The 13,208-nt window shown below is 47.3% G+C and overlaps 1 protein-coding gene across 7 annotated transcripts in view; it reads left to right on the top strand.

The window, feature by feature from the left end:
- The window catches only part of GAS7 (growth arrest specific 7), a 289,087-nt gene that overhangs the window by 218,078 nt on the left and 57,801 nt on the right, over nt 1–13,208 (top strand). For 5 of the 7 annotated variants that reach the window (XM_031003186.3, XM_004058579.5, XM_055367910.2 and 2 more), the window contains exon 4: nt 12,042–12,127. The exons of the other annotated variants lie outside the window; for them this stretch is intronic. In XM_031003186.3, the coding sequence (XP_030859046.1) occupies nt 12,042–12,127 (86 nt within the window). The remainder of the gene's footprint in view (nt 1–12,041; nt 12,128–13,208) is intronic. 7 annotated transcript variants of the gene reach the window in all.

Below are 13,208 nucleotides of genomic sequence, written 5' to 3'. Positions count from 1 at the left end.
GCTTTGGGGCAACTGGGAGGGCCCTGACGCCACATTCAGTGGAGAGGCTGAGATTATGGGTCCTGGGTCTTAAACCTGGCTGATGTAGCAAACCCAGGGAGGGGTTGGGCCTGGGGGAGGGTCCCTTAGGCCTGCTGCCAAGCAGGTTGGTGTCTCCCTGGCAGTGCCAGCAGCAGCTGGTGGCCTCCTGCACACTCCTCTTCAGGCGCTTAGTGGGAGAAGATGGCTAGGGGAGGTGAGGTGTCAGAGCTCTTTCCTGTCTGTCAGGGGCAGGAAGACCTGAAGTGTGGACAGAACCACCTTATGTGGCTCTTGTGGACATCACGGAGTAGAAGCTAAAAGGAGGTAGATGTTTACAAGGCAGCTTGCAAATAAAACACCTGAAACAGTGTGAGGGAGACCTTTTGAGGGTGTGAGTTCCCCATCTGCAAAGGTAATCAAGCAGAGGCAGTTGAGATGGACATTCTTTTTTGTTTGTTTGTTTGTTTTTATTTTGAGACAGGGTCTCATTCTGTCACCCAGGCTGGAGTGCAGTGGCGCAAGCTCGGCTCACTGCAACCTCTCCCTCCTGGGTTCAAGGGATTCTTGTTCCCCAGCCTCCCGAGTAGCTGCGATTACAGGTGCGCACCACCACGCCCGGCTAATTTGTGTATTTTTAGTAGAGACGGGATTTCTCCATGTTGGCCAGGCTGGTCTTGAGCTCCTGGCCTCAAGTGATCCACCCATTTTGGCCTCTCAAAGTGCTGGGATTAAAGGTGTGAGCCACGGCGCCTGGCTGAAATGGACATTCCTATAATAGGTGGGAGGTTTGTTCAGGGGCCTCTTGGGAGACATCTAGGTCTGAGATTCTGGAAGGCAGGTTATGGGACCCATCAGCAGGGAGAACAACATCTGCTTTCATGTGGCTTTTTAAAAATGTCACCTCCTCCAAGAAGCCTTCCCTGACCACTCAATTTAGAGCCCTCACGCAGTCACTTTAGATCTCAGCCGCATGCTATTTTAATGTCCCCATCATCCTGTTCCTAGTTGACCTTTACTCTCCCATGCTAGACTGTAAGCTCCCTGAGGGTGGGGACTTTGTCTGTTTCTTTTGTGATATCCTCAGTCCCCAGAGCCTGGCTTCCGTGTTGAACTAATTCACCAGTGTCTCCACCATCCTATGGTGTGTGGAGCACACTTGTTGGTTTTCGACTTCAGGAGTCAATCTGGCAGCAAAGCATGAAAAGCAAAGTTGTGGTTGGGGCTGGGAATTTAATCTTTCAATGCCTTGAGCGTGACATCCTCAGCTTCTGTGGAAGGGAGGTGAGAGCCTGTCTAAAGTTTTCAGAAGAAAAAGTAATCCCTGGTCTAAATAGTTTGCCTGAAGCAGCACAGGGAACCACAGGAAGGACCAAAGGTAATCACAGGACTCTGGAATACTGGATCGGAAGAGGGAGGTGGGACGCAAAGCGAGTGGCCAGATCCTCACCTTTCAGAGCAGGGAGTCTTTGGATATTGTCTAGCATTGAGACCTGAAGACATGAAAGTGCACATTCAAAACATATTGCTTAGGCATATGACAGTTGCCAGCAGAAGAGCTCAAAACTGGAAAAGATGGGAAAATATTACCTCTAGAAAATCAGCCGAGGCGTGGGAGAGGTGATAGGAAGGTGGGTGTTTTCTATCAAAAATTATTTTAGGTTTTCAAAAGCACTTTATTTATATTTATATTATTACTTAATTATTTTAAAAAATAAGAAAGGAACCCCCTGTGTGGGAGGGACATGGGGCAGCTGTGACGGATTTCCTAGGGAGACAGTGAGTGCTGCCGTCTCAGACCAAGTCCCCAGAAATGGGCCCGTTCATACTGTAGCTGCCATGTGACAGCAGGCAGTTCTGAGCCCACTGGCTTCTCTTTCAATGTTGTTCTTGTGTTTTTTCTTGTTTTTTTTTTTTAAACAATCAAAATGCCAGTGTGAATGACGCAAGGTGTGTCCTTTTTCCTGGCTGGCTCCAGGCCAGCCAGACACTAAAAACGAAACCCAGCTGTCTTTTCCAGCCAGAGTGGTCGGTGAAGGAGGACAGGACAGGGAGGCCGGCAGAGGGAGGCTCAGATGTGTAGAGATAGCAAGTGTGACTCACAGCCTGCCCTGTTGGTGAGGCTGGTCGAGACTTGCCGTTTGAGTCATGGGGTCACTTCTCCAAAGCCTGCTCTCCTGGCACCCTCCACAGGCAACATCTTGTCCTCTCTGCTGTTGATGGGGGCTGTCCTGCAGAAGGGATGCTCACAGGAGCTGCCTCCGGTCCCTGGCTTAGAGGCCTGGGTTTAACAGGCTCCCTTCTTTACCCTACAAGTGTATCAAGAGCCTCTCTCTGTCCAGCGCTGCACTGTGTGCTGGGCCACTAAAGGGGGCTGAGAAAGGTGGGGAGATGGGTGGAGAAGGTCAGATATAGAGACGAGAATTGCCCGCATGGCCAAGGCTAGACTGAGTGTGTTGACAACTCCTGTCCCCCTCTGCCCCCATCCCCGGGGTGCTGGGGTGGTATTTCCTAAGGTGGAATCCTTGGGATCCCAGATGTATCCGTGCTCCATGAAGGAGGATGAAGAAGGACAGGCACATTAGCATTCTGAAGACTGCAGGAAGGCCTGAAATGAAGAAACCTATTTAACTCAGTTCTTTTGTGCTTTGTTTCTTTGTTTGCAACATACCACATATGTGTTAAGCTTTCCTCCCTCTTTTGGGTGGTTTTGCCTACCAGGGGACATTCGGCAATGTCTGGAGATATTTTTGACTGCCAGCACCGGGAGGAGGGGCTACAGGCATTTAGTGGGTAGAGGCCAGGGATGCTGCTGAACATCCCACAATGCACAGGCAAGTCTTCACAACAAAGAATCACCCGGCCCTAAATGTTTACTAGTGCCGAGGTGGGGAAGCTTAGTTCTAGAGTGACCCAGAGCATCAGTTCAGCGCTGCTCAAGGGTTCCCAGACCATGGCCAATTGAAGCAAGAAGCAGCAGCTCCCTACGTCAGCATGAAGAGTCCTGTGTCATTGATTCTGAGACATACATTTTCCCCTGACATATTAATATCTTGGAAGTCAGATGCATCTTACAATCAATAGTATATACTAGTTTATTAGAGACATGGTCTTGCTCTGTTACTCAGGCTGGAATACAGTGTCATGATCATAGCTCACTGCAACCTCCTCCTCCAGGGCTCAAGCAGTCCTCCTGCCTCAGCCTCCCAAGTAGCTGGAACTACAGGCATGTGCCACCACACCCAGCTGATTTTCTTATTTTATTTTCTTCTTCTTATTATTATTTTTTTGTAGAAACAGTGTTTTGCCATATTGCTCAGACTGGTTTTGAACTCCTGGGCTCAAGTGATCCTCCCAAAATTACCCAAATTACAGACATGAGCCACTGCTGGCCTCAATCACTGGCATCCTAGATTTGTGAAATTACAATTTGTTAAACTGGGGACTTGGGCATGTTTCTCCTTGCCAGGCCTCATTTTCCCCATTCATAAACTTGAGGGCCTGGAGAGAGATCAAACGAGGCCCTGCCCATCCATGCATGCTTTTGGATTATTTTGTTTGTTTGAGGTGGGATCTTGCTCTGTTGCCCAGGCTGGAGTGCAGTGGTGTGATCATGGCTCACTGCAGCCTTGACCTCCTGGGCTCAAGTGATTCTCTCACCTCAGCCTCCCTATTAATTGGGACTATAGGCACATGCCACCTTGCCCAGCTAATTTTTAAACAATTTTTCATAGAGACAAGATCTCACTATATTGCCCAGGCTGGTTTCAAACTCCCAGAATCCAGTGATCCTCCAGCCTCAGCCTCCCAAAGTGCTGGGGTTACAGGCATGAGCCGCCATGCCCAGCCAGCTTTACTTTTGTGTTGTAGCTTTGTTAACTTCTAGAGAGAGTTTGAAGGGCCACCCACAGAGCTGGTTCATTCTTATTAGTGCAGGTTTGTTGGATACTGGTAAGCAGAGACAGCCAGGTTGCCAACTGGGAAGAGAGTTCTAGAAACATGCCTAGAGTCCTCCCCCAATCCCCCCCTTCCCCACCCCTGCACAAACTAGACTCCAGTCTTTGAATGTTGGGTGCTACTTAGGATCAGCCCTGGGCTGGGGACTTTGCCTGCATTCCAACCTTTAATATCACCAGAGTTATGGAAGCTGTGTTTATTCAGTAGCTTTACTAGAGGTGTTTAATGCCAGGCTTTCTGGGTGAGACCCGCATGAGTAAGAAATAAACTTTAAACCAAAACAGAACACCTAAGACGCCATTCAGTAACTGCTGCAAATATTAAAAATCCTCTTTGGGCTGGGCTTAACGTGCAGTGTGGAAATACTGATTTGTAGAGAGAAATAGTAACAGGCAAAGAGAAAGAAAATGAGTGAAAAGGGAGATGCTGGGAGTTTCATGTATGAGTCATTGGGTAGAATGAAGACAGTACAGGGCAGTGTTGTCCAGTAGAACCCTCTGTGACAGTATAAGCATTCTTTCTCTGCGCCTTCCAATATGGTAGCCACTAGCCACGTGTGGCTCTTGAGTACTTGAATGTGGCTGGTATGTCCAAGGAGCTGAATTTTTCATTAATTTAATACCTTGTTAAAATTTGGGGAACAATTTTTAATTTACAGAAAAGCTATAAAGACAGTAACTTCCTGTGCCTTCTGTACTCAGTTCTCCCGGTTGACATCTTACATAACCACAGTACATTGGTCAAAACCATGAAATTGACATCGTGCATTACGAGTAACTGAATGTTAGACTTTATTCAGATGTCATGAGTTTTTCCATTCATGTCCTTTTTCTGTTCTTGGATCCAGTCCTGGAAATCATACTGCATTTAGATTTTATTTCAATTTGATTTGTTTAAATTCAAATAGGCATCTGTGGCTTTTGTGTCAACAGTGCAAATGTGGAAAGTGAATACCTTTCTGAGCCTCTGGGCCTGGGATATGCATTGAACTTAACGTGTTTTTCTTAAGGATAAAAGAAATCTATTATTTATGGAGGTTGTCCTGGTGGGCGGTTGCGGGAGTGTTTCAGGAAACATGGGTTCAGGATCTGGCTTTGCTCAGCCTTGGGGCTTCAACCCACTGAGGGATCATCCTTAGGCCTCCAGTAGCCTCAGGGAACCCAGATTAAAGGGGAGAGAGCAAATGCCTTTGCAGAGGCTGAAGGGCAAGGAGGACCTTCCTTTGAGCCTGAGGAGCCGGCCAGGGATATGGTTAGGGAGGCAGCTGTGCTTCCTCTGAGCAGGGGCTCTCTGGGGAGGGGGCTCCGGAACTGAGAGCCTCACCCTCGCCCACACCTTCTTCTCCAGATCAGGAAGCCTGGGACAGCTCTCCTCTCCCCTGCAGGAGCAAAGGAAGACCCTCGCTTCTTGTGGAATTAGCCAGTCTCAGGTTCAAAGCAGCTTCCCCAGCACTCTGACTTAGACCTCACCACTGACTCCAGGGAAGGCCCTGACACCCTCTGCTGGAAGAAGTGCATGTTCCCCTAGAACCAGTGTTCTTGCTGGCTGAGGCTCCTGGGACCTTACAAAGGCCTGTTTAACCTCTGATGTCCTGGAAAGCAGCCACAGGTGTTTCACTGTTCACAACCATGTGGGAAAATCTTTTATCAGTTCTGTCTTTGGGAACGCAGTTCACATCTTAGACAACCAGGAGAGACAGTGAGGACCAGGTGGCCACAGAGAAATTTCTGGAACAGAAAGGTATTTATGTAAAACTGCTCCCCTAAATGGGCCATGGTAGACAGTGGATCCTCCTGAGAAGGTGAGCATGGTGACCAAGGAACCTGCGAGGCCTTCCAGGGTGTGGTGGGAGGAAGGAGGCTGTAATTGTGCCCTATGTCATCAGACCGGATGAGCACGGAACTGCCCCACTTCAAACCTTGCATTCTATGGCCATGACTGTGTGTCCCAAAGTGGATTTCACGGTAGCCCTGCTGTATTTCCCTCAACGGGTTCTGTGTCTGTGTGCGTGGAAGGATGCTGCATGCTGTTGCCTGTTTGAGATTTCAAGCGCATGTCAGCATATTCTAAAAGGCCTACTGTAAATAAACTCAATCTGAATAATGGGGTGTTTGTCCTAAATTCTTTGGACCGTAACACTGACCCTTTACTATCACTGCATAACACTTACAATACACATCTGGCAGAATTGCTATCCTGTTTAACACACCTGGGGAAACATTAGGCTGTACTATGTTTAATATGTGATAGATGGGGAAGGAGAACGGGTGGAAGGAAGGAAAAAGGGGGGGGGGGTGAGAAAGAAGGAGGGAAGGAGGATGGGTAGAAGGAAGGGAGGAAGGAAAAAAGGAAGCAGGAAGGGAAGGGAGGGAGGGAAGAAGAGAGGGGAAGAGGAAAAGAGGGAAGCGAGGATTTCAAGAACCAGGGCTTCAGCACTCCGGGGTTCCTCAACTTTGTTTTTTTTGGTTTGTTTTGGAGACAGTTTCGCACTTGTTGCCCAGGCTGGAGTGCAATGCCACGATCTTGGCTCACTGCAGCCTCCACGTCCCGGGTTCAAGCAATTCTCCTGCCACAGCCTCCCAAGTAGCTGGGATTACAGGCGTGCACCACCATCCCTGGCTAATTTTTTGTATTTTAGTAGAGATGAGGTTTCACCATGTTAGGCAGGCTGGTCACAAGCTCCTGACCTCAAGTGATCCGCCCTCCTCAGCCTCCCAAAGTGCTGGAATTTCAGGCGTGAGCCACCGCTCCCAGTCACCAGGTTTCCTAACTTTGAGGAATGAAATTACTATGTTTATTCCAGAGAGAGGAGAAATTAGGCCAGACCTACAGGAGGTATAATAAGAGAGTGTTCATGGCTGATTTTCTTATGTTCTTTTGGGTTCCTCAGGGAACAGGAACCTGGAGAGTAGGGCTCCGAGGATGCGACTTTTTCCCTCAGGGATCGGTACTGAGATATGGAAGCCGAGCTGCGGGTGGGGGTGAGCCCTGGGTGGCGGAGCTGCTGGCGCTTCTTTGTTCCTTGGCCTTTCTCGATAACTTTTCATATTCGCCTTTCTTTTCTGTTTCTGTTGACTTCTCCCTACCCAGACCTCCCTCCTCGTTTCTACCCAAATATCTGTCCCCTCCTCTCATTAGACACCTCCTAAGCCCTCTCAAGTTGCTTAACTGCCTATAAGGGAAATGAAGTGTGTGGGTGCCTGTGTGTATTATTTATATTTGAAGCTGCTAAGGTTACTAACTAGATAGAGCTTTTAGTTCCCTTTTTAAAAATCTTAAAAACAGATGAGTGTGACATTTGCTTTTTTTTTTCCTTGTATCTCCAGACTGAATTATGTTCCCTTTATGAGCGATCCTTGACCAATTTCATTTTTCTTCCCCCAGAGGCTGGAGGCCCCAGAAGCACCCACTTCTCGCCTCATTTGTTTTGTGGCTGACCCTGGGTGAGCCGGGAGCCCCCAGGACAGGGAATGGCAATGAGAAATGCCGTGGGTGAAGGTTGCCAGGATCTTGTGGGCTATAACTGTCTAGATCTCCACTGAGACGTGTTCTGAACGTGCCCAGGAGACTTCAAGTGATAACGCAGCCAGACAGGGTGTGCGAGGAGAGCTGCTCCGTGGGGAGAAAGGGTCGAATGGAAAACTATGTTTTCTTTCCTCGTAATTGTTTTGACATGAGCAGTAATTAGCCATCAGCTGACAGACCAGAACTGAAGTGAGAACAAGGGATTGGATTAGGGGCAAAATGTCTCCTCTTTAGACAGTTCCTGGCGGCTGCAAGTGTGGGGAAAGACTAGGGCAGAGGAGAGGCAGGACCTGGGCATGCATTTGGAGGGTCTGGGGAGGGAGGGAGTCAGGGTCTCCTCAGGAGCTGGGACAACCTTGGTTCATGGGGACTCAGCATTATCAAAGACAGAGATGTATTACCTACTCAGATAAAAACTTGTGCATTTCATTTTCGAAAGCAGACTAAACATGGTTCCCTTGTGTATTGTTTGATTTTAAGACCAGGGTCATGTTGACTTTGTAAAATAGACCTGGAAGCCTGCCACATGTTTCTATGCATGGGTGTGTCTTTCTTGAGTGTGTGAATGAATTTGCCCATCAAACCATCTGGGTGCAGTGCCTTTTGCGGGGAGGTCATTTTTCAAAGGTTTGACTTCTTTTTGGCATCTCTTGAAACCCTTTTGATAATTTGAATCTCATGGAAGGTTTAGTGTTGAAGATACAGAATTATAAGTCATATGTTCTTGCGTTTTAAAAGTTTCTACTCTAAGTACAGCACGGTGGCTCGTGCCTGTAATCCCAGCACTTTGGGAGGCTGAGGCTGGCGGATCACTTGAGGTCAGGAGTTTGAGACCAGCCTGGTCAACATAGTGAAACCCCATCTCCACTAAAAATACAAAAATTAGCCAGGCATGGTGGCGGTCGCCTGTAATCCCAGCTACTCGGGAGGCTGAGGCAGGAGAATCACTTGAACCCAGGAGGCAGAGGTCGCAGTGAGCCAAGATCGCCCGCTGAACTCCAGCCTGGGTGATGAAGCAAGACTCCGTCTCAAAAAAAAAAAAAAAGTTTCTACTATATTTGTTGTGCCATTGTTTTCTTTCTAATCCCTAATTCTGAGCATTGGTGTTCTCTTTCCCTCTCTAATTACCCTGGCTTATCTGCTGTTTTTATTGTTGTGATACACACACACAGAACCAGCCATGGTTTGCTAATGGTCTCCTGTTTCCTGACTCATTAATTTCTGTTACCACTTTTCTATTCCTTTCTCCTGTTTTCTTTTGCTGTATTTTATTGGCCTTTAAAATTTTTTCCTCAGATCTTAAGTTGAATGTTTAGTCCATTTATTTTTGTTCCTTTGGGTTTGGTAATGAAATAATTAAGGCTGTGGATTTTCCTCCAAGTATACTTCAGACTTTATCCCATTTGTTTTGATATATTCTTCTTTATTATTTTCTAAATATTGTGTAATTACAGTTTTAAATTCCTTTTTGATCTGGCATTATTTAAGAGGGCAGTTTCTTACATTTCTAATTGTTTAGGAGTTGGGGGGATGGGGATCTTGTATATTTATTCTTTCATTATTAATATCTACTTTTATTGCTTTCCTGGTCAAAGAATGTGGCCTGTGTTTTTTATACCTTTTGCCATTTATTGATAGTTTATTTGTGGCTTAAATGTGACCAAGTTTTTTCATGTTCCAGGGCTTCCTGGCAGAAGATGTTATCTTTGTTTGTAGGATATGATGTTTACTACATCTATTTCAATCAGCCTTTTAAATTAAATTATTCGGGTCTTCTTTATCCTCCTTGTTTTTGTCTGTTAATCAGTCCTAAACTGAAAGCAGTGTCCTGAGGTTTTCTTCTGTTGTCTTTAGGTTTTTCGGCATCTGTGTTTTATTCAGATAGTTCTATGCTATTTGATAAAATTTCTCCACTCTCATGCCCTCGTTGTGGGGTGTATTTATCATCAGGCTCATGTCTTTCCTGGCATAGCTTGATGCCAGTCGGAGTGGATTCTCCTTGGCCCCCTCAGCATTTTCCCTGATGCTGTTGGAATCCTGTCCTCACCTCTTAAGCTGCCTTCATAGCGGGTGGATGGTATCTGCACTTGGCCAGCTGCCTGAGGGATGTGGGTGTGGCCCAGCTTGTAGCTGGCCCTGCAGGGTGGATTTGTTGTTTCTTGTTGCTTCCCCCAAGCTTCTACTGCACTAGGGGCCTGCTATGGATCAGCTTTCTATTTCCTTGGGATGTGTGCAACCACCTTATTCTGGAACGGAGGGTAAACCCTGTACCTGGGGGAGAAGCCCAGCTGCGCACAGGCACTCGGCTGCATGTGGCCCTGCTTGGCCCTGGAGTGTTCACTGCAAGCAGTGGAGAATGGGGCACCACCTGAGCAGGAGACGGGTTCTCCGCGGAACGGGCTTCATCATCCCATTGCCCAATGCTTGCCTCCAGTCCTCGTCGCTCCAAATGAATAGGTGTTGGTGGTAACTTTCAGCCATATTCTCCCGTGCTTCCTGCCACGCTATAGAGTTTTCTCTAGAAGAATCATGAGTTGGACATCAGTGTATAGATCTTCCTCCAGTCTGACCTGCATTGTATATATTTATTGGCAATGACTTGAAGCCTGGGTCACGGGATGGTGCATCGTCCTGGTCTCCTGAGATCACACAGGCTTGTGGTTCCTGGGGACCCAATTCAGGAACGAAAGCAAAGACCTTCCCCTTCTGCATGCCTCTACTCCCCCACTTTTTTGAGACAGGGTGTCACACTCTGAAGTGTGGGCTGGAGTGTAGTGGTACAATCACAGTTCACTGCAGCCTCCACCTGCCAGGCTCAAGCTATCCTCCCACCTCAGCCTCCTGAGTTACTAGAACTACAGACATGAGCCACCACACCCAGCTAATTTAAAAATATATATATTTTGTAGAGATGAGGTCTCACGGTGTTGGCCGGGCTGATCTTAAACTCCTAGGCTCAAGCAGTCCTCCCTCTGCCTCCCAAAGTGCTGGGATAACAGGCATGAGCCACTGCCCCCTGGCCATTCCTCCCTTTTTAATTTTTTTTTTAAGTTTTTCTATTTTTAAAAATAGAGATGGGGTCTCACTATGTTGCCCAGGCTGGTCTGGAACTCCTGGACTCAAGCGATCCTCCTGCCTCCGCCTCACAAAGTACTGGGATTACAGGCGTGAGCTACCGCACCCTGCCTTTCATCCTTCCCTTTTTTAAACGAAGTGCTTTATGACTACTTATAACTTTTGCTATTATCGCTTTGTTGGATTCTCACACCAACAAAGTAGGTCAGGAGAATACGTAGAAATATCCCCATTTTACAGGTACAGAAGCCGAGGGTCACTGAGGAGAAACTGCTCGTCTAAGCTTGTGTAGTTATATTCCTACAAGAGCAGTACCACCTGGGAACCGAGATCACGTGGGTCCCAGTGTGAATTCGTGATGTCAGGAGCGTGCGTGTAGCGGCACTGGGGCTTGAAACTGTCCATGCTGGGAGTGTCTTTGGCACAGAAATCAACAGATACTACATATCAGGGCTCCCCCTGTTCCTTGGAGAGCAGGTTTATCAGCAAGTGTTGGGAGCATGAGTGAGTGTCCCCCAAGAGACATAAAGTTATAAGGGTAGAATTTTAGAGCCTCAGATAATGTGTTTTTTTTTTGTTTTGTTTTGTTTTGTTTTTTGATGGAGTTTTGCTCTTGTTGCCCAGGCTGGAGTGCAATGGTGCAATCTCAGCTCACTGCAACCTCTGCCTCCTGGGTTCAAGCGATTCTCCTGCCTCAGCCTCCCGAGTAGCTGGGATTACAGGTGCCTGCCACCACGCCTGGCTAATTTTTTTGTATTTTTAGTAGAGACAGGGTTTCACCATGTTGGCTAGGCTGGTCTCAAACTCCTGACCTCACATGATCTGCCTACCTCGGCCTCACAAAGTTCTGGGATTACAGACATGAGCCCCAGCTCCAAGCCAGATTATGTATTTTTAATTCTAGGAGAACGGTGACTCAAGAATGAAGTGCATATGACCACCTGACTATTAATTGACAGAGCCTAATTTCACGGTGACCAGTCAATCCAGTCCTCTTTCTAGTATATTCACACTCCGCTGCTCTGAGTTTGAGGGTGGAGAAGTTACTAAGAAAGATGAGGGAAATTGTTGGAAGGTGGTGGAGAGCCCCCCGCCCCGACTCTACGGAGGGAGATTGGACCCGTGACTCGCATTTGTAACTACAACTGATGTGGTATTTGTAGCAAAGGCAGCTGGACCATAGTGACCTCCCCTCCTGTTAGGCACATTCCTTTTGCTCTCGGGTTAAAAAAGAAACTCAGTCCCCTAAGAATTCAGTAATTTGGGTGCTGAGGATTAGAGAGATGCCTTCAACCCATTTCCAGCTCTGCAGATACAGATAAGATCAGATCCTGAGGGATGGTCTTCACCACGCAAGACCTCTCAGAGCCAAGGAAGGAGGTGGGAAAAGGGGCTGCAGTGGACGAAAGGCGGGGGTGCCCGTCTGTGGCCCACACAGCATCTGAGCCGTGTCTCTGTCCCTGCAGTGAATGGATACCACGCGTCAGGGACCCCAGCGCACCCTCCAGAGACTGCCCACATGAGTGTCCGAAAATCCACCGGTGATTCCCAGGTAAGGGGTCCTGTTAAGGGAGGTATAGCGGTCACTGCTTCTGCAGGCCTAGGAAACTTCATTACAAAGTCCATCATGGGAGTCCAGGTGGCTGCAGCCCAGTTCTGCCCCCAGGTAGAAAGTGGTTGCTGTGTCTGGGTTGTTTCAGTGTTCCCTGATGGGGAGAGGGTTGGATGATTGTGGTCTGTTGGTTTTCTAGAAGTCGAGGGTGGTTTGGAGGAGGGGCTGACGGTGATGGGGTTGAAACCATTAGGACAGAGAGTTCCATTCTCTGGTCTGGATTCCTGATACCTGAAGCCTGTGTTTCTCGCCACTTTAAGAGTATGGATGTGCCAGACAATTTTCCTTTTCTCTACCCTACCCCTCCCACGGACAGATTACCCAGAATGGAATTTAGTAAAATTTGATCATCTCATTTGATAAAGTAGCATAGAGACAGCTATGAGATGGAAGGAAATGGGAGTATGTTGTACGATTTCCAAACTGTTTTCTCAGTCTCCATCCTACTTGATGTTTATGCAAACGTGTGAGTTAGGCGTCAGTAACAACTCAAGGTATGCATAAGGTCACCGAGGCTCCAACTGGTTTTGTGACCTGTGCAGGCTCACAGGATTACTCAGTGGTTAGACTGGACCTTGATGTCAGTGCTTACGGCTTTTCTAGTTGCATTAAGCTGTGCCTAAAAAACTGAGGACTAGCCTTATTTAGTCTATCCATAAATTATCAAGAAGATGTTCTTAATGAAGCTTCCAAACTCCAGCAGCCTTTTCCAGGAATTAAAATGCCAGAATCCTGGGGGTGATAATGAAAATGATGACAATAATGATCATTGATGATGATCATGATGATAATATTGATGATGTTGATGATGACAGTAGCTGCGTATGCAGTGGATTCTATGTACCAGTCACTGGAAGAAGGAAATCTATACTTAACATAAGGAAAAAATGACTGGAAGAAAAATAAACCGGAGGATTGATTATGGTTCTGTCTGCATCTGAGACCGTGGTTCTTAATCAAGGGACATTTGGCAACATCTGGAGACCCATTGGCTGTTAGTATAATCAGCTGAAATGTGACA

Source organism: Gorilla gorilla, chromosome 19 (assembly GCF_029281585.2).
Source record: "Gorilla gorilla gorilla isolate KB3781 chromosome 19, NHGRI_mGorGor1-v2.1_pri, whole genome shotgun sequence".
NCBI classification, from domain to species: domain Eukaryota; kingdom Metazoa; phylum Chordata; class Mammalia; order Primates; family Hominidae; genus Gorilla; species Gorilla gorilla.
Note: the sequence above shows the minus strand (reverse complement) of the source record. Positions and strands in the feature narration are given on the sequence as shown.